Below are 25,500 nucleotides of genomic sequence, written 5' to 3' on the forward strand. Positions count from 1 at the left end.
CTTCAGTACAGAGGAGAAGCCAGAAGCATGTGAACTTAATGAGCCCCCACAGCTGTTTTTAATGGGGACCTGATCACTCGAGGGCAGTTCGGGGAGTGGAGGGACATGGCCTCAAAGACTTAATTAAAAGCTATGAAAGGGGAATGACACGTGGAAAGAGTCTGCTGAAAGGATGGAAAGGGGCCTGGCTTTTCCATTTAAAACGATGTCAACTGCTTGCCTGAAGCCAAAATTTAGAGTCAAAATGGGAAATGGATGATAGTTTCAAAGTGCAAAATGAGCATCAGATCAAGTTCAGCAATCCAGCAAATTCCATGCTTAATTTTCAAAGTGTGTGAACTTTTAAAATGATATTTGAATGGGGGTCCATCCCAATGGCTGCTAAAGGAGATCATTAGTAGTGAGGAAGCCATGCCCAAGTGGAAACTGTCATTGCCTGAAGTGTATATGTGGTTGCCGTCTGAGGTTTTAGGTTCAGGTGAGCCACTACTCTAAGGGAAGAACACGTCTGCAGACGTTTTTGTTTGATAGCTAATGTTTACTGAGTGCTTACCATTTGCCAGGAGCTGTGCTATACAGTTTTCATATATTATCTCATTCATCTTCATCATTACTCTGTGAGGTAGGTGTTTCTACCCCCATTGTATAGTTGAGGAAACAAAGGCAAGGCTTATTACTGTCAGAGTCACAGTTTGAAGCTATTCTAACTCCACAGCCTATACCTTTAACCACTATGCTAGACCACCTGTGAAATCAGTTACTGAACAACTAATATATATTGTATGTTTTGAAGTCTAAGTGGGAATCCATTTCCACTTATTTCTATATATGAGAATGCACAGAGGCAGTGTGGGTTGTAGGAACACTGCCTCTAACTTTATTCATCAAATTATTCAACCAACTATTCATCCATCCATCCAACCAATCAACTAGAAACCAATCAATCAACCAACCCAACTATCCAAAACACCATCAATCACACTAGCCAACCAACCATCCATCCAGTCACCCAACTAACCAACCAACTGTCCTCAGTTCCTTTACCACAAATAGGGATTAGTAATTGTACAAGTAAAGGGCTTAACATAGGGCCTTGTGACACTGATTAATCAATATTATTGTTGAGCTGAGTTGTCTTGAGCTGAACACTCCAGTAAGACAATTAATGCCTCAAAGACAGAGGAGAGGTTTGAAGCCACTTGACTATCCTATGAATGGCATCCCCAAACTTACTGAAAGGGTGTTGATCATAAAACATCATAGGGTACTCTTTCCTATAGGAAAATTATTTTTGATCTGATGGTCAGGAAAAATTGGGGTTTTGCTGAAAAGATGATTGATCAGTTTTTACTCTTTGGATAGTAACTCATACAGCAATTATGTTTTTTTTTTTTTTTTTAAACTGGCAGCCAGATCTTCGGGGACTGAGCATTTTGTACTTTAGCTTCACCCTGGACTCCCTTTTATATTTCTCTACTTGTCTTTGCTTCACCTACTTTTTGGAAATATACTTCTAATCTATGTTTTCTGAGTTAGAATTACGTTTGGTTAGGATTTCTTTAATCCCTGTGGTAACCAGAAGGAATATGAATGTGTGATCATTTATAAGTTCCAGTTTATGTATTGACTTATGATTTGGCTGACTCAGAGAGAGGAAGGCCGCCTAAGCCAAAGTGAAAGGCCACTTCACACCTGCTTGATCCAAAATGTGGGGCAGAAGATACATGGGATTGGATGCTGTAAAAACTTAAATCTGATGGACAGACTTAGGACAGTGGTAATCTTTTTTCTTCTATTGCTCATGTGTGGAATTCAAATTCCTCCTCCCAAGATTGAGGGAGAGGGAGAGAGATAAAGAGAAAGAAAGAAGGGAGGGAAAGGGAGTTGTAGGAGGGAAGCATTATGATAGAATGCAACATTCTGAGTTTTCAACTCTTAGATTTTTGGCTTATTACACGAAATTAAGCAAGTCATTTTATTTCTCTGATCCTCAGTTTCTCCCTCTGCAAAACGGGTCATATATTCCTATCCATTTCATTGGGTAGTTAAGAAGATGAAAAGAGGTACCCCATGGGGAGAAAACTTCGAGAGTTGTAATATGAGTTTCAAATGGCAGTAATTTGTATCGTTTTTTATAAAATGCCAAAGTCCCAGTAGTGCTGTTCGTGGGACATTTACATCACATTTCTCCAGCTCTCATAAACTATCTGATTGGGAGAAGAAAGAAAAAGAAAGAAACAAAGCAAATGTCCTTGGGTTTTTGGAGATTGGTCCAGAGCAATCTGTTAGACCTGGCTCTGTGAGACATTCCCCCTGTGAGAAAACACCCTTAGTCATCCAGCCACTCCACCACCACCCGCCTCCGCCCCTGCCACCCCCAACTTGATTAGGGCAGACACAGGGCCAGGAGGCCATCATACCTCATCATCACAGCTGATAGAGCATTTGCCATCCAGAGAGGCGCACTGTGGGGTGAGGGGGAAACAAAAGGAAACGTGTCATTTGGACACACCAGTGTCTGCTATGACTGCCACTGAGTTACTCAAGGACAGCCTATCAAAGTCCTAGCCTGTTATGTAAATTTCATCCAAATTTCATCCAAAGGGAATGTACTCTCTAGGATGAGTACCAGCTCTAAACAGTAATATAAAAGACAATTTGGGGACTTCCTGGTGGCACAGTGGTTAAGAATCCGCCTGCCAATGCAGGGGACACGGGTTCAAGCCCTGGTCCAGGAAGATCCCACATGCCCCGGAGCAACTAAGCCCGTGCGCCACAACTACCAAGACTGCATTCTAGAGCCCGTGAGCCACAACTCTGAGCCCACGTGCCACAACTACTGAAGTCCATGTGCCTAGAGCCCGTGCTCCGCAACAAGAGAAGCCAGCCCGCTCACTGCAATTAGAGAAAGCTCCCGCAACAAAGACCCAACGCAGCCAAAAATAAATAAATTTATTTTTAAAAAAAGACAATTTTGGGGTAACAGGTCCCTTTTTCATTTTAATTTATGTTGTCCATTTTAATTTATGCTTCATTCAATATTGATGTCTTTTTAAGACCTCAAATCTTTGAGTAACAAGAAATATAATTATGTATTCATTTAATTTTAAATTAACCCCCAGTGACTTTTTTTTAAAACTCCTGTGTTCTTGGTACATAGTTTCCTAAAGTATCTTCATTTAAGAAATGATATACCATTTCAACATTTAGAATTGGACAGATGGAGGCAAATTATGTGTTGCCATTTCTGCTGAATTACTGAACAAATACCACTGAGATTACTTAGTACAGAATGTATAGTGCAAGTAAAGAATGTTCCCAGATTATCCAAGGCAGAGAAGCCCTTGGCCAAAGAAGGCATGCTTAGTCTAACCTAGTTATGCAAAAGCCTTCAAAAGAGATTCACAAATAAGTAATTGGGCACCACAAGATTAAAAGAAAGTCACTATGAAAATCTGCAAAAGTCCCCAATACTTAGAAGAAACACTTCTCTTTTAGAAGGTCACTAGTTTGATCTCACAATTACAACTGTTGCAGGAGCAAATTCCCTGCTTTCCCAGCATGTGGTGTCTAACACGCTGTCAGCCCTTTACTTTGCAGTGAAATGAAAGGTAATCTGAGCAGCCCAGCAGTTCATTTTACAAATATTCATCGGAAATCTGGCACTTTTAGGCTCCGGGTACTCAAATGTGAACACCTGTATAATAACAGTGTCGCTAATGCTTCAACATGCTGATTATAACTTACCTGTCTGCTGGCAGTCCAGAACTTCCTTTGGAAAAATTCAAGTTTCATCTGAATGCCTACAGCTTGGACAAATTATAAATAAAACATGGCATTAGAGATCTCTTTACACAATTATTTAAGATTATCATTGAAAATTATCTGTCAAGGTAAGATGCTGATGTAAGCATATCAGATAAGAACACTTAAAAACTAAATTTACAGTGAAGCATACAACTAAAACATTTTATCTTTCAGGTAAGGAATTTTCAAGGTTACCTGTACTCATACAACTCTTGACAGAACAAACTGAGCACAGTGCAGATGGCTCTTTGGAGAGATGTTACTTGAGTGTTTCTAAAATTCATATACTTGTGGTCACCACCCTCCCCAGCACAGCTGAAAACAGGAATGGAAATAAGAAGGATATTCAGAAGATCACGGTTTCTTCAGGGTTCCCATTTCAGGGTTCCCAATTATCATTGCATGAACTTGCATGCCTAAAATGTGTACTCTGCATATATTTTTGAGATATGAAACTTGAAAAGTACTTGTCCTGAGGCTGGTGTTTGGAAGCAAGTCACTTGGCCATGATGTGACTTTGTTGAACTGTCCCCCAGCATCCACATCTCAGTGATCTTCTCTCCCCAGCAACTCTGGTGGAATTATATAGTTCTTTGCTTGTCTGTGGAAAGTTCCCTAAGGCAACAGTGGATGCTACTTCTAGTAAGAGAAATGTGCAGAAATGGAAGAGGTTAAGAAAGTGATTTGAAACTCTGGGAAGAAGAATTCGGTGGAACCTCAGAACTAGGCAATGAACAAGCTCAGAATATTTCTCTCTATGAAGTCAAGACAAAGTAACTCTTGAAACCATTTTCGAAAGTACTCAAGTCAGGGAAAAAAGCTCCTCAGATGGTGAGAAAACTTTAGAGGAGATGGAAAGAAAGAATGAGACTCTGTGCTGGAAACACTGCACTCCCCAAGGGACACCATTTAGCCCTGGGCGGTTTTGCAAACTTCAGTCCATTGCACACAACTTCCCCAATTTTTGCCATATCCTTATACCACCAGTATTGTTATTTATCTTTCCACATGTTTTTTCTTTTGCTGAAATACCTACAGTAACTTCAATCTACATAATAATACCTATCAAAAGAGATACACAATTACCAAAAAAAAAAACAACAACAAAGAAAAACCAAGTTCACCCATATACTTTTATGTGGCCACCATGTTAGATGCCCCCCACCAACTCCCACCTTGGGTAAACATTCTTCTGCTGGCTTCTGGAACTTGAAGATTTATGAAGGTCTTGGGCTGTTACCCTTATAAGTACCAAGTACATTTCTACTTCCTAAACAAATTGTTGGAGCAAGACCTGAGAGTCAAAGTTAACTGGGATATGTACACTTAGAGAGACTCATCCTCTATCTTTGCACTTAGAATGTCAGACTCTAGGGTGAGACTAGAGCTAAGCATGGCTGTAACATGCAGAATGGAAGACTCTGAAATGCACCATTTCAGCACTCTGGGTTCATCCCGCTTTACCCAAAGTGTCTTCCATCTTCCGGAGCACAAGCTCCCCAGCGACAGGGACATGTTGTTGCTCCCCACTGGATCCCTGCCTCCAGCAAGGTGCCAAGCACATAGATGACTCACTGGTAAATGATTGCTTTTTTAGAAAATCTGTTCCGGTGATAGTATAGTCACTAGATGGATGGATGGATACATAGATAGATAAACATCAGTGTGAATTATAATCATACCTGAATAAAGGTTTTTCAGTGGCAGTTCTCAACACATTAGAACCATCTGGGGGACTTCAAAAAAACATTCTGATGCCTGGTGCCTTCCCCCTCCACACTAAGACCATTTAAATCAGAATTTCTGGGAGTGGAGCCTAAGCATGGGTATGTTTAAAAAGCACCTCAGGTGATCTGAATGTGCAGCCGGGGTTGAGCTAGGCTACTCCACAGGCCTTACTGTAGATAACAAGTTGGCTATGGAGGACCTACCACGATATGGGCCATTTGGTCAGACTATAGCATAAACTGCTCTTCCTAGCCCTGGAGAAAATCTCAGAGAATACCTGAAGGAGGCTGATATTGAAGCCTGAAGGCTGTTCACTGCAGTTTCAAATGAATCTTGTCTTCCAAAATGCCTGACGATCCATATCCCTATTGGAGACGAACCAACTGAGGAAGCTGTAAACCAAAGTGCTGGCTGGGTTTTTAGTCAGATCCACCAGCAGGCAGAGATAAGAGCCTGACCTGGACTTAAGAAGGGGCTTGAGGCAAGTATCTCTGGTTCTACCAAACACAGGGAGGGATGAGAGAAAGCTGACCTCAGAGCAGAAGGCCTAAAAACTGTTGTGACATTCAATCACTGGTATCTAAGAGGAGGGAGGAAAACGAGTTTTCTCTCTTCCTCCGTGTGTATCTCTTCAGGCCAAGGTCAACAGCCACGGCAGGCTTCGAGACACAACAGGATAAAAGCAGAGGGTTCCTTGAGAGAGTCACCCCACGGTGACCTTTCTATGGTGTTTCTATTCCCAGCAACCCAGAGCTGCCCCTGGCCCACCCATTGTCTACTGAGTTCCCCTGTTAGTCACCCATGCCCTTTCTGAGCACCCTTCCCATTCTCTGATGGAGGCCCTGTTTTCACCTCTCTAATGAAGCTAGCTGCTCCCTCCTGGGTGTTTATCCATCTCACATACTTGCAGCCTGCTATCATCTGCCCCTTTCGGTCTGTATCCCAGCTCCTCAGAGCGCTTTAATCTTGCTTCATGAGTCAGTCCCTCCATCCCATTAATCATGCAGGCTGCTTCTCTCTGATCTCCCTCCAGCAGGCTGCATCCTCTCCCTGGTCCTGATGCCCTAAACTAGACACTACTTCCCTCACTCCTCACTCACTCCCTGTCTGGGCCATGAGGTCGATGCCAAAGGACTCCCAGACAGTCTTGATTATAATGGATCTGCTCCATTTTGCCCTGGCTGTGTTTTTTGTTGCCCACATCCCTTCCAGCAACTCTGGCCCATGGTTTCCCACTTCCGGGTTTGTAGTACATTCACCTACAAGTTAATATACTTCTCTATGATTAAGAGATTCACAAGCCCATTGGTGGGTCAATTTCACGACCATTTGTTCAGTGGCGCTTTCTATGCCAAGCTCTAAGCTGGGTGCTAAGGGGAATGAGACCACATGCTCCCTCAGAGTCTATGTGGGGAGTGGCCACGTGGTAAAAGCAACATCAGAGGCTTAAACAGAGAACTGTGGAGCACAGAGGATGGGGCAGACTTGGCCTGGGGGAATCGGTAAGAACTTTGTGTAAGATAAAGCATGGAGATCTAACTCATAGAAAAAGTAAGAACAGAGGAAAGATGAGAATCAAGTGCAGAAACAGCACAGGCAAAAGGATGGAGCCTTTCCAAAGACCATACTGTCTTCTGAGGCTTGAAAGAATGTGAGTGGGGGAGATGGTTGTGCAGGCTGAGGTCAAATGGAAAATGGTCTTGAATGTCAGGCCAACACACCTGAAGAGTATCCTGTAGGCCAAGAGTTGGCCTAAGGGCCAAATTTAGCCTCTTTTTATCAATAAAGTTTTACTGGCACACAGGCACCCTTATGTGTTTACGTACTGTCTGGTACAACAGCAGTGCTGAGTAGTTGCAACAGAGGCTGAGTGGCCCACATAGCCTAAAATACTTACTGCTTGGCCATTTACAGAAAAAGTCTGCTGACACCTGCTTTAGGGTCTGAGGAGCCATTTAAGATATTTAAGTAGAAAAGTCAAAGGACCTCAGATCTTATTTTAGAAGGTCCACAATGAAAGCCCTGAACAGGAAGGACTAGGAAATGGCCCGGACAGTGGGAGATAGGAGAGTGAGGTGAGTCAGGCAGCCACAGCCACTGGGTGCATTTGGCTAATTATCTCTTAAGTACAAATTGATTTAAAGTAAAAAACAAACAAACAAGCAAACACCAAAAAACCAGAATAAAAAATCCCCTCCACAAACAAACAAAAATGCTTAAGGGCATTCCTATGGCTAATTCTATTCAGAAAAACAAATACAAGCTTCCACAAACAGAAATTTAGCTTCCTCTTGCTATTTTCCTTTGTTTTGTTCCAGTTTTATTTTTCCTGTTTTCAAGTTTTATCAGAAAAAAGATCATCATTACTTCAACAACTCCTCCTCTCTTCTCCCATCCCCCACACATCCCAAATGGAACCTGAGATATTTGTCATGCCCGTCTATTTTGTTCTTTCAACATTTCAAGCCATAATGGTATATTCTGATTCAAGTCAATCCTGCTAATTTAATAAGAAAAACAAGGACTGAAAATGCTTTAGCGAAACCCAAGTCCCAAAGAGAATGCAGAAAATTAAAACACAATTCCTGGGGTTTGAAATTTTTTAGACAGTCCAGAAAATCATCAACATATTTCTCCTGGAGTTCACGGTGCTCCTCACTTCCATTTGATTATAAAGGCTCCCCGGCTCCCTGCTAGGAACTTTCAACACAGGGATGGAGACAGAGTCCCTTTTCCATGACTGCATCTGGTGGTTCCTTACTCACCTCCCAGGAGTAGAACTGACCCAGAAGAAAAGTATCCCTGGGGACCCTTCCCAGGACGCCAATATCATGTGAGCCTCCTAGGACAATGACCTTAAGATACTAGGATGGTCTTTGGAAACCAACAAAACAGCAAAATCATCGTTATGAGAATTGTCATCCCAAAGAGCCATAGAGCCTTTCATATGAAATATTCACACATCTGGAGCACTGACACCTCATAATTTGCTTTGAATTAGTCAGGTTACTGTTGCCGTAACATACCTCAATACTCTAAAGTATGCCTGAGTACAGATTTTCAGCTCAGCAATACAGACCACAGAGCTTCCATGAAATATCTTCCTTCCAGTCTTCCTCTTTCCCCAACTCTCTAACTTCCTTCCTACCTACTTTTCCCCTCCCTCTCTTCGTCCAATGTTTATCAGAAACCAGATATGTGACAGGTGGTGAATGTATTGAAATGAAGACACAAGGGATGCAACAGCCATGGATGGAGGCCTGGGGAGGGCAGTCAAATCGCTGAAGAGAGGATCATACTTCAGGATATTCAGAGCTGACAGAGTCGAGCATGATCCAAGCCCAAAACACAATGGCACTTCATTTGCAGAATGTCAGTGATGAGTGCACTGGAATTGGGACCAACAGCTGACCTCACATGCTGCAGTCCTATGTTGTCCAAATTGGTGGCCAGTAGCTACATGTAGCTATTTAAATCAAAATTAAATAAAATTAATAATTTAGTTCCTAAGTTGCACTAGCCACATATTAACTGCTCAATAGCCACATGAGGCTAGTGGCTACTATCCTGGACCCAACAGATCCAGAACATTTTCATCATCACAGAGAGTTTAATTGGACAGTCATCACTGATAACAGGAAGGAACACAGAGAGGAAGTGGACACTGGTGTCCCTTGAGGATGAAAGTTAACGTTTCCCACAGACCCACCCATGCTACCCACTACCTGGAGGTGAAAGAAATGAGGATGACTTAGGTATGGAGAATCTAGAGCAGACAGACCTGCCCGTGTGAGAAGACCTGGATTTGCAAGGGGAAGATGGTAATTAGTTTGAGAGAAACCCAAAGAAATCAATGCAATATGCTCAATGTGGCTACCACCCTCAAGATTTATTTATTTTGCTTTATAAAATTTGAAAATACAAATTACATTTCCAGTGCTATTATATTCAAATGCATTCAAGATGAAATCATGCATGCATCTCATATCAGGTTAATAGACATGCATTCAAGTGTAATCCGAGACTCACCAAAGAACAATGTTACATGTAAAATTAGAAATAAAATAACTTTTTCATATTGTATTCATTTAGAAATAATTTTCTGTGGGCTTGGCCTCAACTGGCAACTTACCCCTAGGAGCACAAATCCGGTTTGTAAAACAGTGCTCACCACGCCTGGCACGCAAGCTCACACAAAACACCCCTACCTCCATTTGCCCAGTTCTCCAGCCATGCGATATATTCACATACACATAGAGAGCTCATCCAGGAGACAGAAAAACAATCCTGCCGCCATCAACAAATTATAACCAGGAAAGTGTTTATCAAGAGCTCTGGTTGTGAACACTGTTTCTAAGACAGCTGAGTGCCCATGGGTACATCATTTCACTTCCCTGTCTCTACAAAGAGAATCACACTGGCTCTAGCTTCTGAACAGGACTTTCGTGGGATGGGGATAAATGATACAAAATAAAAGGATGTGTATCAGAACACTCTAAAGGGTTGACAGTGTTGTCAACATTCATGTGATGATTTGTTCCTAGTTTTTAATCCTTTTTGCTTGTATTTCACCACCAAGTACACCTTTTGTGCCAATATATTGACACTGAACAGAAGATTCATCCACGATAAATCCATATTGTCCACTGCTACCAAGGTCCCTCAGGATGTAATGTTGATGGGTAAACACTCTACAAAATTATAATACCTTAGAAGGGGGGAAAGGCCACGTGAGCACTGGCAAAATGAAGCAGAAAACAGAAGGCAAAGATTCCTTTCCAGCTGAGCAAGCTTGAAATGGATTTTTTCCCCTTCAGGATTAATGAAAGGTGTGTCCCACTCCTCAAATCCCATCACTCACCCCTCTGGAATTGTGATTATCCATGCACACTCAGGACAAGGTTAGATAGGTCAGCGTATAGAATCCAAGAGGGTTTTGTCCCTGATACTGTCACCGTCAGCTCCAAGTGCTCATCAGCCAGGCTACCCGGTCACAAAGCTTCTCAACTGACTGGCTACTGCTAGCAGCATGGGGACAATTATTTCATTCCAGTGCTCAGGCTCCCCTGGGCTGGCTTGGCCCACAAACAGGAGTGTTTTCTTCTAATAGATTCCAATTCCAATTAATGGGTAGGAATATGGTAGAAAACCTTCTCCTTATTAGAGAAAATAAAACTCTAATAAGTTAATAAATAAAATACATGCTAAGGATTTCCTTTGTATTTCATCACTTAGGAGTGGAACAAGTTTTCTTAAAATCCAAATTCTACAAGTACATGCTGGCCATACATTTTCTCAACTAGAAAATGAGCTCCTTTCTGGCCATATTTCTCAAGCAGGGTAGTGGCTCTTTTTACACAGCTGGGTTAATATCTCCCACCTTGTCCTCAGCCCCCCTCTGACAGAGTCCCTGAATTTTCATTCCTTTGTGCCCAACAGCAATGACGGCTTGCAGTGACAGTAACAAGCCATGGCACATTTGGATTACAACTTGCCTTAATTAACGGTCAACTGTAATAGCTGCTAGCCAAGCCACATTTGTTTAAATGTTTTCTTCTGTTTGTTTTCAAAATAGTTAATTGCAAGTAGAACTAACAATGAATCTGAATGTCACTTTTTTGGAATATTTCATGATTAACTGGGGGTTTGGGAAAAGGCCACTGTCCTGGAGCGCTGAGGAAAAGAACTCTAACCTTCCTTACATCAAATACAAGCCCATTCCAGGGGTCTGCTAATGTCCAGGATAAATGACTTACCACATGAATAACTGTTTAAAACTGTAATGTGAATTATGACATAACTCATCTGTTAAATATTTCATGTGAAGATTTTAATGATTTGCATGATGGAATGTTGGACAAAAAACACAACTGAAATCCTGGGACTAATTTGGGCGAAACTGAGAACAGAGTATCCTCATGGAGACGAGGGGGAAGAAAAGGCAGCTGCATTTATGCCCCCCTGGGTGTCAGACTGGCAAGTCCAAAGGCTTTCTTAAAAGATTATAGGGACGGGAGAATGATCAGCAACAACCTGTTGAAAAATATTTAGATCAAAGCCACTATTTGTTTATTATAATCTTGGTAAAGCCTGAACATTAATCTCCAAGGTATGGTATTATTTCAGAAATTAGGGGAAAAAAAAACATTCTCACAGGAGCAGGCACACCTCATATTTTAGCCTATGCCGAGTGAAGAAATACAATGATAAAAGGGGAGGAGGCATTTTAAATATAAACCCCTCACCGATTGCATATTTCACTTCTGAAGTATACCCTGTGGTATTGGGGTGGAGGGGGGGTAATCTTTCTTATACATGCTTTTAAGTAACAAAGAGCTACATGATATATGTCTGTGGTGAGAGAGAGGGAGGGAAACAGGACTCATTATCGCTTGATTGACAACGCGATAGCAGAAGATTTTCTTTGAAGACTCATAGCTGCAGAGGTCTGTTTTAATCTGGAACCATCCCCACTCACTGTCTGTGACTGGCTTCCGGGAATGTGTGTGTAGGAAGGCCTGATCCCTTCGCCTACACATTTCTTTTGTAGTCACTTTGTTTTTGTCCTGTCAGAGCTTCTTGGGAGCAGTCACCTTTGGTAAAGTATAATAAATGACAATTATGAATGTTTCCTCCATTTAGATTCTAATTACTTGACAGAATCAATGTTGAAAAGAATTAGCAGGGCTGTGGAATGGAATAATAATTTTCTTTTCACCCCTGAGGTAATCTGGAAGCATTTTTCCAGACTTCATCTGAAGAAACCTATATTCCCTCAGCTTTCTGAGGCCACTGAAGCTGGCATCGAATAGTTTTTGTCAGATCATTTTATGCTCACAAAACTCTTCAAATAATATTATTTCAATAAGGTTTTCAAGCCAGTACATTTTTAGAGTCAATTCCCATCCTTTCAAACTTTCAGAATAAAACATTTAATAAGCCTCAGGCTTCATTGTATTTTAATCAGGGTTACGCAAATCAATGTCCATTAAGAAAATTATAAGTTTCCAAATTATAGCTCCCCAGTTAATAATTTCTTATTAGGTCACCACCTAATAACAGTTACCAAAGAGATTATAACAAAATCAGGGGTCATATTTCCAAACATTTCAAAACCCATAATAGAATGGTCACATATATTTGCCAAACACCTCTGAGCTGGATGTTGATGACTGTATTCAATGCAAAGCAGCACTAAAACATCCACATGAGAATGTAAATTGGTGCAACCACTACAGAGAACAGTATGGAGATTCTTTAAAAAACTAAAAATAGAGCTACCATATGATCCAGCAATCCCACTCGTGGGTATATACTTAGAAAAAAAGAAAACACTAATTCGAAAAGATACACACACCCCAATGTTCATAACTGCACTATTTAGAATAGTCAAGACATAGAAACAACCAAGTGTCCATCTACAGATGATTTGGTTTAAGAAGATGTGGCGCGCACACACACACACACACACACACACACACACAAAACGGACTACTACTCAGCCATAAAAAAGAATGAAATATTGCCATCTGCAGCAATAGAGATGGACCTATAGAATATCATACTAAGTGAAGTCAACCAGTGAAAGACAAATATATGATATCACTTATATGTGGAATCTAAAAAATAATACAAATGAATCTACATACAAAACAGAAACAGGGCTTCACTGGTGGCACAGTGGTTGAGAGTCTGCCTGCCAATGCAGGGGACATGGGTTCGTGCCCCGGTCCAGGAAGATCTCACATGCCGCGGAGCGACTAGGCCCATGAGCCATGGCCGCTGAGCCTGCGCGTCTGGAGCCTGTGCTCCGCAACAGGAGAGGCCACAACAGTGAGAGCCCCGCGTACCGCAAAAAAAAAAAAAAAAAAAAAAAAAAAAAAAAAACAGACTCACAGACCTAGGAAATAAACTTATGGTTACCAAAGGGGAAAGGGAGGAAGGGAAGGGATAAAATAGGAGTACGGGATTAACAAACAACTACTATACATAAAATAGACAAGCAACAAGGATTTACTGTTTAGCACAGGGAAGTATATTCAATATCTTGTAATAACCTACAATGGAAAATAATCTGAAAAAAATATATATATAACTGAATCACTTTGCTATTCACCTGAAACTCACACAATATTGTAAATCAAATATTCGTCAACAAAAAAAAAATTCACATGGACAGTTCACGGAGCTGGAGGAGGGTGTCCAGTTACTCTGATTCTCCAGCTTATATTCCAGGGCACAGAGAAGGAAAGGGACGTGTCCAAGCACACCCAGCTCATCCTAGGGATTCTGAGTCCACTCAGACCCCCCAAAACTCAGATCCCTCCAGGACTGGGTGGGAACTGTGGTGAATGAGAGACCACCCTGTGCTGGTGTCAAGTGAGCATCTCAGCTCAGCTGATGCCTTGTGGGAATATCTTCTAGATCCTGCAAGTTATTCTGATGCTGCAGGAGAAGCTGAAAATCTAGAATTAATATACAGACAATTCATTGAAAAATTCACAGCACTCTGACAGGGCTGCCAGATAAAAATTTCTGATTTACTAAATCTGGCAATCCTACACTGAGAGTCACATGGCACATCCCAGGCAATAAGCTGGGGTGATCTCTGTTGCATGTTTAGCCCTGAGAGCACTGAGACAGCTTGTGTTCTGCAGTGAAATATCAGGACTGGAAACCAAGGTCGCCTCCATCAGCATGACTTTCGTGATTTTACTGTTTACTACAGAAAATTCTTGCCCAGAAAGATAAGGCTATAAACCAGTAAAAAATACTTTATGATTTACTTGAGAAACTTCCCTTAAATCAACTTATCTGAACAACAGACTGATCAAGAACAAGAGAGGGCTCAACTACAGAAACCGCTCACTTATCAAACAACTCTAGATTTATCAAGACTCAAGAGGTACACCATTCTTAAAGGAACCCAATCCCGATCAGATCCCCACACTGAAGACCCACCCAGACCCCAGAACCCTATCAACACCTGCCTGACTACCCTTTCTTGGACACTCGTAAGACCCTGTCAGGGCGGTGTTCTCCCTCACTGAGCTAGGGAATAAACCTGATTTTGCTTGGTCTATGGACTCTTCTGATGGTCTTTTTGTCAATAGTCAAACCGGCTTTATTTTTATCAAAGCATTAATCTGTATTTGGCATTAAATTATATTATGTATTATTTACTGTGTTTTATTCCTACCTAGCTAGGGTTAAGCTCCTGGAGGGCAGAGGCTGTTTGTTTACACCTATATTCTCTGTACCTAGAGAAGTGCCCAGCCCAGGTAGGCACTTATGATACAGGTCAAAGGAATGACCCGGCGGTTTGATGCTGTGCTGATGGCGATGTCAACTATTCTCAGACTGTTTTCTCTCTCAGGAGACCTACCTTTGCCATCCAGGTATCTTGGGCTCTGTCCTGAGGGAAATGAAGAGCCATGAAAAGGTTCTCAGCAAGGGATGGATGTGAGATGTGAACAGATCCACGCTTTGGAAATATCTGCAGGTGGAGGCTGTATAGTTTGTGTGCGGGGCTGGTTAGGATTTGGTAGCACTCATCGAATCAGGTGAGAGATGATGGACTCCCACTCAGCAGAGGGCACTTGGGATTGGATGGTGAGGTGCAGTCTTGTTTCTAATCCCTCCTGGCTGAGTGAAGCCTGGAACCCTGAGTTTTTCCACTGGCACATCAATCTCATCTGTGTCTTGCCAGACACTGCCCATCTTTTCCACCTCAAGGGCCCAGCATTTTAGCTTGGTAAATTTCAGCATGTTTTGATTTTGCTTGTAAATGAATTATTTCATGAAACATGTTTGTCTGCTCACCAGGCATGTCTTGGAATTACTGTTCTCTTAAGATAGTATTAGGGAAGTAGTCAATAAAGAGGGAGAACCTATAGGATGAGTAGGAATTCATGAGGACCTAGTGACCTGGTGAAGAGGGACGGTGGAGACAGCATTTTAGGCCACATGCAAAACCCCAAGCTGGGAATAAGCATGAAGTGTCTGAGAAAACTCCAAGACCATCTGCATGGCCAGTGCAAGTGAAGAAGGTACACTTCCCTAGTCTCTATCAGACAACAAGCAGGGCCTAACAGGGAGGTTCAAACAAAATCTGGTGAGCATTCTGGGGATAGCTCCTCAGAAGCAGAATTGCCCTCTTTTTTTTTTTTGCGGTACGCGGGCCTCTCACCGTTGTGGCCTCTCCCGTTGCGGAGCACAGGCTCCGGATGCGCGGGCCCAGCCACTCCGTGGCATGTGGGATCTTCCCAGACGGGGGCACGAACCCGTGTCCCCTGCATCGCAGGCAGACTCTCAACCACTGCGCCACCAGGGAAGCCCCAGAATTGCCCTCTTGATGGTGGGTCAACAAGGCCATTATCTCAGTCTCTATCCAGTGCCTCCATTTCATTTGACATGGAAAGGACGAGAACAACAGAAACAGCCCTGGGAAGACCATGTGCTTCTGAGTGTGCTCATGCGGGAAGGCAGACTGCAAAGACAAGATCAGCACACCATCGGGCCTGGTTCCCTCTCACCATCTAGACCCCCATTCTAAAGCCAAATACCTGGGTGGTAACGTGTTCGGCTATGGCAAACCTGGACTAGGTCCTCCCACAATAGCTGCACACAATGTGTTTTTGAGCAGGGAGGCAGAAGGGAATGGGAAGTACAAGAGGGGTGAACAGCATTTTGGAGTAATCAAGCCTTTTTTTCCCCTCCAACCTCTTGGACTCTCAAGAGCTTGGAATATTTGGGAATTAGCCATGGGGTGAAGGATGCCAGTTTTGTCCCATAATTTAACCAGGCAGATGTTGAGGATGGAAAAACCATTTTCTGTCATTAAACAATTGCTCCCAAACACATACTTGGCAATACTTGAGTCTCTCATTTGGGTTCCTGAACTGGCTTTCAGAACAGACTGCACTGGTCATGTTCCTGTGCGGGGCCAGGGTGGGCTGTGGAGACAGGGTGGGTGCTTCCTTCTCTGATTTCGCAGGAAGTCCAAATCCCTCTCAGCAGGGTAGAGACCACTGTAGACAGGCCTCAGTGGTAAGTAAGGCTGCCTGACCTCAATGCCCCTCAACTCAGGCAATTATTCTTTCTCCAAAGGTTCCTTGGCACCCAGTAGCCTTCAGTAAAGGCTGACTGACTGAACGAATGAATGAACAAGCAAATGCACTATATTCCAGGCACTAGGCAGTTAATCAGTTGCCTCTTGTGCTTTCTTTGAGGGATAACACTTTGAAAGACAGTTGTTACCAACATTCTTCCCAGAGTTTCCTGGCACACCCTGGCTCTTCTCCATTCCCTCATCGAAAGCATTCCATGCTTAGGGTCATGGCGAAGGGAGGCACAGAGGAACGCGAGTCTCCAAAGCTGAGGCCCAGAGGAATCTCAGGGCTGGAAGGACATTATGGCAACTGCCAAAATGGAGGAACTGGGCGAGTTCCTCCCCTCTCCACCCTGCCTCCAGCCCCTAAACTGACTGCATGGGAAAGAAGATCTGACTGGAAAGGGAAGCCAGAGATGTGGCGGCCCGGAGGAAAGACCTGCACCAGGACGTCCTCGTAGGTGTCAGCCTTCCCTGCTCCTATCCTGGGACACTGGAACTTGGCTTCCGCTAGCCCTGCTACTGCTGCCAGAGGCTGCAGACAGACGGCGCAGCCCGAGGCTCCCTGCTGGCTTCTCAATAAGGCCCAGGGGGCTGCTGACTGACTCTAGGGCCACCTTGGGCTGGAATGAGGATGCCGTGCACGGCACTGACGTGTAGCTGAGTCTCCACATAGTTTTTCCAAGACTGATATACTGTGCACCACTCACCAATCTAAGGTGCTGCCAACCCTCTATCACAGGCCCCAGATTCATTTTGTTTCCTGGCCTGGACTCCTTGTAGATTCCACGTCACCTGCAAGGACCTTGGGTTTCAAACCACTGTGGAACGTTTCCTCTTTTTTGCTAAAAGTTAAACAAGCTGGACCTGATGTAATCACAACTACCCAGAACATCTGCAGCTCTGCTGAGAGTTTGTAAAATCTGAAGATTCGATAAAATCCTCACAGCTAGATACTGTCACTGTCACCTCTGTTTTAATTCTGAGGATACGAAGGTTTCTGAGTGGTCAACCTAGAGGTCAACCACATGGTTTAGAAGCTGAGAGGGACTCTGGAGGAACTAGGATTTGAACCCAGATCTTCATGACTTCAGAGACGTTGAAAAACAAATATCTAAATGAATGAGCTAAAGGGAGTCACCTAAAATTACTCAAAAAGAATATGTATTTAATGAGCCTCTCCCTGTAGAAAAGACTAACACTTTGCTTACTATGAGACTGGTAAATCTACACATTTTCTCATACATTTTGCTTTACGTTTTAATTTTTCTTTCCAACTCCTGTGAACTGATCAGTTTCCTGCAGGCCAAAAAGAGTTCCTCAGAGGCTCCTGGCATCTTTCAATGCCTCCAGGCCTTCATGCTTGCTGCCCCACTCTGAAGAAAGAAGTCAGGAGAGAAGCCTCCTTGGAAACAAGGCAGTGGCCCAAAGGAAACCCGTACCCACCTCAGAGCAGAGACAACAGCCTTTGTCTCTAAGGAAGCAGAAAACAGACAGAAGAAACGGCCCAGGACATGAAGGGCTGCAGAAGCTGGTCCCAATAATAGAGGACACACAGGGCACACACTGTGGGCCAGGCACCCAACTTACATTATCCCACTTAACTTTTCAGCAATCTCAGAGAGAAGATGTTTTTTTCCATTTTAAAGATAAGCTGCAGGCGGTCAAGTGACTTAACTAGGGCCACACAACTGCTAGAACCGGATGGAATTGGGATTAGAGACCACAAGCCTGACTCAGGAGCCTGCTGCCCATTTTCCTACATGCTTCTCCATGGGGCTGCATCACCCCCTAGGGGACTGTTTTGGAAGTTTGTAGTTTGATTGTTACAGTAACTGGAAGGCCTACAATTCACAAGACAGACCCCAACAAAGAATGGTTCCATGCCCCTCAGGGCTTCAAGTGCTCTGCCTGGTATTGATGTGCTTGGAAAGCATGATCCATAGCTGGGCCCTGAACTGAATTCTGTTCTACATCTAAATACAAAATATGTCTTGCACGTGAAAATTTCTAAAAATGTAACCTCAGTCCTGTGAAAGAGAGAGACAAATACACTCTGTTTTGCCTGAAACTTGACTATTTCAGAGAATCCCATCACCAAGGAGGCACGGTTTGTGGTTGAGAGGCCCATACAGCAGCTATTGCATTTACAGAAATTCTGTGCAAGCTTCTGGCCTCTTCGTTCTGTCTCTTCTTATAGTTCTGCCCAAACATTTACACACTAAAATATATATTATCCTCCTATAAACTACTCTCCTTTTATTTCTTGATATCATAGTGGGAGCATTCTATAGTTTTTTTTTTTTTTTTGGGCAGCATGTAGAGAAACAGGTTATATTTTCTATGCATCTCATTTTGGGATAGTAAAGGGAATATTCCAGATTATTATGAAGAGGGATCCTTGGGTAAGATAGGACTGAAAACTGTCCTGGCTTCAGTTTCTCCTTTGCCAGTGAGTCTGGTGAGCAGCCCCCAACCACATACGCCCCCCACCCCCACCCCCTCAAACTCCTTGCTTTTGTCTGTAGCTCCCCTCTCTCGTCTTGCCTTGAAAGCATAGATTTGGCTGGGCCAAACCTCACATGTCCCCATGGCTTCCTCTGTGCTTCCCTTCCTGTTTATTTTGGCCTCCACCAAGGTGCAAGATATTGGTACCTGAGGCTCAGCTCAATGGATGGATTTCCCATCTTGGAGGTGAGCAGTAAAGGAACAGCTCCTTCTGTGCTTCCTGTCTATCTAGGAAACATTTCCTAAATAAAGAAATGCTTCTCTTGGGGCTGCTCTGCTTGAGTGTGGAGCTGGGCAAGTGGGCTGTGTTGCTGGTACGTTTTCTTTTATCAAGCAGTGTTGTCTCTGAATTCCAGGCAGGCTGTGCAAGGCAATGAAGCCCTGCAAATTGCTTTTTCTTTCACAAAGCATTTTAATTTTAATTATTGTCAGCACTTATGTCACTGCCTTGGGGGATGAAGAGGGAAGGAGGGAATACTCTGCAATTTCACAGCATATACCAGTTTTCCCTAGGATGGGGAGGAGGGTTGCACAGAGTAAAAGAGCAAGGAACAGAGCTCCCAGTAGATTAAAAGGGGCCTTTGTAGTGGCTGCATCTGTACATTAAAATAAATCTCTCCTAGCACTAAAATAACATCTACATTCATTTGGGACAGTGCCACATTCAGCATTTAAGAAATTTGACAAAACACTGCTCGAGCATGTTGAAGTTTGCCAGCTCACAACAAAACAAGAAAGCTACCTCAGCCGCATGGAAATACTTCTCCCGGTTCCCTACTTTCACTTATGACTCCCATTTTCCGGCTGCACTTAAAAGAAAAAGACTGCCCTTTTTTCAGGTGCCAACCACTTAACATGGCCCTGAAATGGGCAGCAAATTGCCGCTGGAGGTGGTAAACTTCAAGAGGAATCTTTTTCTTTTCCCCTAAAGAAAAATACTGGAGAGGCTTCATGCGTGATAAAGCCTTTAATAGCTAGAGAAACATTATTTGAGGTGGCCCTCAGGTAGACTAGACATGAATAATGCCCCATAAAAGCGATTACTTCTACCCAGAGCACAGCACACCAGATGAGTTTGGCGGGGGCCCTTTTTCCAAGAGAATTGCAGGCAAAAGAATCTTCTATCTAGGATCCAGTAGGATGGATGTGTCTGTGGCAGAGACCACGGTTGCTTCTGTGGAGTGTGTCCCTTCAAAACCCACTCTGAACTTTTCTCAGACCCCGACCAAAAACATTGGGAGATTTTTCAGCCTGCTTTTTGCTGCTTTACAGCACAAGGAGGCCTGAAATAAGTAACCCATCCACTTGCTGAGAATGTTGCTAATAGACCCTGATCCCAGTGCAGTCCATTTGGTTGTGGCATAGATGGACAGATTAGCACAAGTTTAGAGCTGGAATGGTGGAGTGGACCATTGAACCCAACCTACTTATTACACAAATGAGTAACTAGAAGTCCAAAGAAGCTAGCAACTTGACTGAGATGATTCAGAGATGGCCCAGACTGATTCTAACTCCAGCTGGGCTGGAATAACATACAGCTGTTGCTTCTGCCAGCTGGGCATGCATGTCCCTTTTTTGGGGGAGGGGTTGAAGAGCCCCACTCCCCTTACCCACACCCACACTATTTCCTTTAGGGACATGTCCTGCCTCCAATTTCAGTCCATATGGTTTGCATAGGGTTTGCCCCCCACTCCACAGGCACAGGAATGCACCCTCCCCTCCTCCGTCATAGTGATGGCCATCTACCCACGCTTTGCCAGTGAGAGCCAGCCCCAGAACTTTGAACTGAAACTTTCAGGCAAGAGGAGGCTTTTCTCCACCAAGTCTGCCAAACTGATCAGATGAGTGCTGGAGGCACAGCATGAAGAGGGTCTGCTTGAGAACTGGGCTGACACAAAGACAAGTGAAACAAGAAACTAAGAATACTGGTGACGTCAGCTGAGCCCCGGATCCAACTGTATCTGAAGCCAGATACAGCTTTGGACTTTTTAGTTAAGGAACAATGAACTTCCACCCACCCCAACCAATCAAATAATTAACTTCCTTTAATTTACTGATTTTGCTTAAAGCGACGTCGAGTTTGATTTTTGTTGCTTGCAATGGATGGCAGCCTGACAAATATAGCTGTAGTCTAGGTTGGTGTTTCCTTCTGATGGGAGATGGACAACTTATCTTTATGTACAGAGATTCATCACATAAGCACCTCCTTGCAGGCAAATCCAATCACTGACATGGAAGGCAAATCTGTGGCATGCGTGCTGCCCTTCCTGACTTCATGTCAAGAATAACTAATGAATCCTGGTACTCCTTCCTAGGGAGCCTCACCATCTACCCAATGCAGCTTCCCACGCAACCATGGCCATCGTCGAGTGGTGCCAGGTCAGCATGACCATGCTGGGGCTCATAGTAGAAACTTTACAGGAAACATGGTACCTTTTCCTAGACCAGGTGAACACTCAAAGCCCTTTAACTGCTCTCAGTAACCACACTGGATAATGAAGAAGGCAAACACGTGCATCTGCATGAAGGGCCTGGTTGCTAACCTTTCAGGAGTATTCTCATTTCTTGTCATGGGCAATTATCAAGAATCTTACAGTTTTTACTGAGCCAGGGTATGAGTTGATACAGTGAGAGAACCACTTAGCTTGTTGGGATCTCAGGAGGTCACCTGGAATGGACCCTAGGCTCACACATACCTAAACTTTCCCAGGTTAAAAGTTTCTTATCTTACCCCATCATCAAGACAACCAAAAAACAGTGGGCTTGTTGGTGGCGGGGGGAGGGGGTGGGGGTGGTGGTGAATAGCGGTACAAATAGAATGCCATCGTAACTTGAGGTCATAGGAAGTTCCAGGGTATTGGTGGGTGATATTCAAGTTGACATCACCACCTCCTCCTTAGGAGGCCTGTCCTGCACTGAAGAAGAAAAGCTAGGACTGCATTTCCCAGAATCTCCTCCATTTGTGGCTCTGGATTAGGGTTTGTCAACTAGAGAGTTGTCAACTAGTTTTAGAGGCAGCAAAGAGACAGACGCCATGTGGCTTTGGAGGCAGTTGCAGGCAGATGTGCTGGCAGATGTGAAGTTTGAAGCAGCTCCCATGTGAATTCTTAAAGAGCCATCTGCATGGATGCTTCTTGACCCACATCTCTCCACCCTTCAGTGATCATAAAAGCTTCTTATTCCCTGTATTCAAGTCCTTTATGCTTGGAATACTTAGAGTAGCTTCTGTTCCTAGGACCAAGTCCTGGCTGATAGATTGAGGACCTCCTATTTTCATGGGGTACAGTCAGAGCGAGGACTCCCTTTACATACTGTTAGGTCTCTACCATCTCCACACTGTGACTAGGGTCCTTCCCCAGGGCACCAGGCAATTTGGGGGGATATCTAGCAGTCAGGATGCTGTGGATCCATGCTGCTGTACCACAGACACAATATTCTCCTGCAGGTTTTCGGGCAAAAATGCCCCAGTGACTCCTGCAAAGCCCTACCCTGCATGGATAGCCCAGCCTGACTCAGCAACTCCTTTCCTTTCTCCCTGTCCAGCAAGCCCCAGCTACAGCATTTTGTGCTCCTTGTTTTGTGTCTCTTAGGTTTGCCTTAGTACTGCTTGAAAGATTACCCTTTTCCTGTTCTTTTACTCTACTGAAAGAGTCAAGAGGCAGCACAGACTAATGGTGGGCTCAGGGTTAGAATCCAGCGTTTAACCTCCCTCTGCTTCGTTGTAAAAGCTGGGATGATTAAGTCAGATAGAGCACAGCGTCTGGTGCATAGTGAGAATACAAGAATTGTTAGCTTCGGTCTGATAATAACCCCTAGAATGGAAGATCACTTTCCTTATGGGGCTCCAGAAAGGATTAATGACGACCCTTCTGCCAGCAATTTACCGTCCCCTCCCCAGCAACAGGTTCTCAGATCCACAAAGTCCCCTTGGAACTCTCTCACTATCCCCCCTCCCGCTCTCACCAATTGATCCTATAACCAAACATGGAAACCCTCCTTGAATTGTCACTGCTTAGAGCAGGCAAGAGCAAAGAGCTGCCGATTCCCTGCCTAAGGCTCTCCAGATAACTCTAATCATCTTAAATGCACTACTGTCACAGGCAGATTAATTTTTCACAATGCTTAACTATTTTTATCCACAGAGTATTACAATTACAGCTGAAGATCATTCACCCTAGAGCTCTGTTCCTTCAGAGTAATCTCAGTTGGGGACTAAACAGTCCCAGGGATTCTTTTTAATAAACCGCATCTGCTTCCAAAGCTGCATTTCTTACCTTTTATCTGTTCCTTTGTTTCAACTGTTTTAGAAAGGATTGGATTCTTCGCATTCATTGGAGAAGAGAGCAAAGCAAGGTGTTTTTCCAATGTTGGGCAAAACCCTTGTTCCTCCTAGGTTTGGAGCCAGTTTCCCTGAAGTCACATATTTTTTGGTATTCTGGAGCAAGGCATTAGTGCATGTGAACCTGCTTTTCTTCTTTGTTAAATTACACTTTTAATTTTTCTTATCCACTGGAATGGTTATATTCATCTTCTTTCCTGCTCTTAATGGTTCCTCACATTGCTTCTATCCCTCACACTGCTTCTGTCCCTCACATTGCTTCTACTTCCTTCCCCTTCTGTACCTCTTTTCATTCAACAGTGAGTCTTAGAGCTGCTAGCATATTCCCATTCCCCAAATTGGCTGGGTTCCCATCGATTCACCCAAAAGTAAAGCCCATTGGTGGGGAAATTTTCAATCAGCATTTTGGTGCCTCACTGCTAAATAAGAACTTAGGCCACACCTATTTGTGGGGAGCCTTTAACACGAAAAAGAAAGACAGAAACTAGCAGAAAAAAAAATGAGTTCAAGTTAATAGCACAAACAGCAGGAAAACAACCCAACAACTTTAGACAATATATTCCGAGAGATCAAAGATGGCATTGTGTCCTTGGAACAACAAGAGGCTGCTGTAAAAAAGAACTCTTGGAAATTGAAAAGAAAAGTGTCAAAATAAACAGGTTTAAGAGCAAAAAAAAAAAGTTGGAAAAAGAAAATCTCTCAGAAAAATAAATAAAACAAACAGACTTGGAAAAATAACATAAGAAGACTTCCTAGAGCTGAAGAATATTCATTTCTAAATCATAAGAGCTTGCAAAATGCCCAACACAATGAGTGAGGGGGACCCACAGCATCACGGTATTTCAGGACACTAGAGACCCAGAGTACATTCTGAAAGCTTCTGGGATGGAGGTTGGGAAACTTGGTCATATCAAAGGAATCAGAATAGCATCAGACTTCTTAACAATAACACTGGAAGTCAAAAGAAAATGGAGCAATGCCTTCACAATTCTGAGGGAAAATGATCTCCAGTGCAGAATCTTATACCCAGTCACATGATAATTATGTATAGGAGCAGAATTAGGGTGTTTTTAATGCTATAAGGGCTGAAAACATTTTCTCTTCCTTTCTAAGAAAACTACTGGAGAATGTGAGCAAAATGAGTAATTGAGTCAGAAAAAAAGGAAGACATGGCTCTAGGATAAAGAGGGTTACAGCAGAGGAAAATGGCGAAGGGAAAACTTAGGAACCCAGCTGCCCAGCAGGACTGGGGAGCAACTATCCAGAATGGAACAGAATGGCAGCAGGTGCAGGGAGCAAGGTCTCTCCAAAGAATGATGAAATAACAGAAAACTGAATATCTAGGAAATAGTCATAACAGGCATTTGAGATATCTGATGAAACACATGGGGGAAAAATAGGGATGGGTTGAAGGAAAACTAAGCAAGTAAAAAGGCACACAGATTTTTCAGTCCAGGGGAAAATATCATAAAAAAGAAAACACACAATAGCATACAATTTAACACAGTAGGGAATATACATACATGGGCCTAATAATATAATCACTATCTAATTAATCAGAAACTATGAGATAGGTATGCAGCTGTGCTGGTGGAATAGTGAGAAGGTAAGAAGGGCTGGTGTAAGGAATCCAAAGTACTGGGTATTAAAGGAAGTAAATGAGCAATCTCTGATATTAAATAAACCCCAGTAATTTCAATTTGCTAATGAGAAATAGAGCTGCTAAGAGAGGTGGAAGCTGTTGCCTCTGGGAAGTGGGACTAGGGGTTGGGAGTGGAGGGGGAGTGGTGGGTCAAGGGCCTGTTTGTTCTCTGTGTAAGCTTCTTTTTAGTACTGTTTAATTTTTAAAAACTGTATTCATACATTACTTTGCTATAAACCCAAGTTAATTAGAAATAAAAGTGAAACGTTAAGGGGAGTAAATAATCAGCAGATTCAAGCTCCTGGCACAATTCTCAGGCCTGACCTACTTTTCTCATTGTTTATTCCTCCCTGTGCCCAAATAAGA

At 43.3% G+C, this 25,500-nt stretch overlaps 1 protein-coding gene across 4 annotated transcripts in view; it reads right to left on the reverse strand.

Annotated features, from left to right (window-relative positions):
* CACNA2D3 (calcium voltage-gated channel auxiliary subunit alpha2delta 3) overlaps positions 1-25,500 on the reverse strand; it is a 795,640-nt gene that overhangs the window by 79,729 nt on the left and 690,411 nt on the right. For all 4 annotated transcript variants that reach the window (XM_049715277.1, XM_049715280.1, XM_049715279.1 and 1 more), the window contains 2 exons: positions 3,748-3,809; positions 2,421-2,465 (listed from right to left, as the gene is read on the reverse strand). In XM_049715277.1, coding sequence (XP_049571234.1) covers positions 2,421-2,465; positions 3,748-3,809 — 107 coding nt within the window. The remainder of the gene's footprint in view (positions 1-2,420; positions 2,466-3,747; positions 3,810-25,500) is intronic.

This window comes from Orcinus orca, chromosome 10 (genome assembly GCF_937001465.1).
Source record: "Orcinus orca chromosome 10, mOrcOrc1.1, whole genome shotgun sequence".
NCBI classification, from domain to species: Eukaryota; Metazoa; Chordata; class Mammalia; order Artiodactyla; family Delphinidae; genus Orcinus; species Orcinus orca.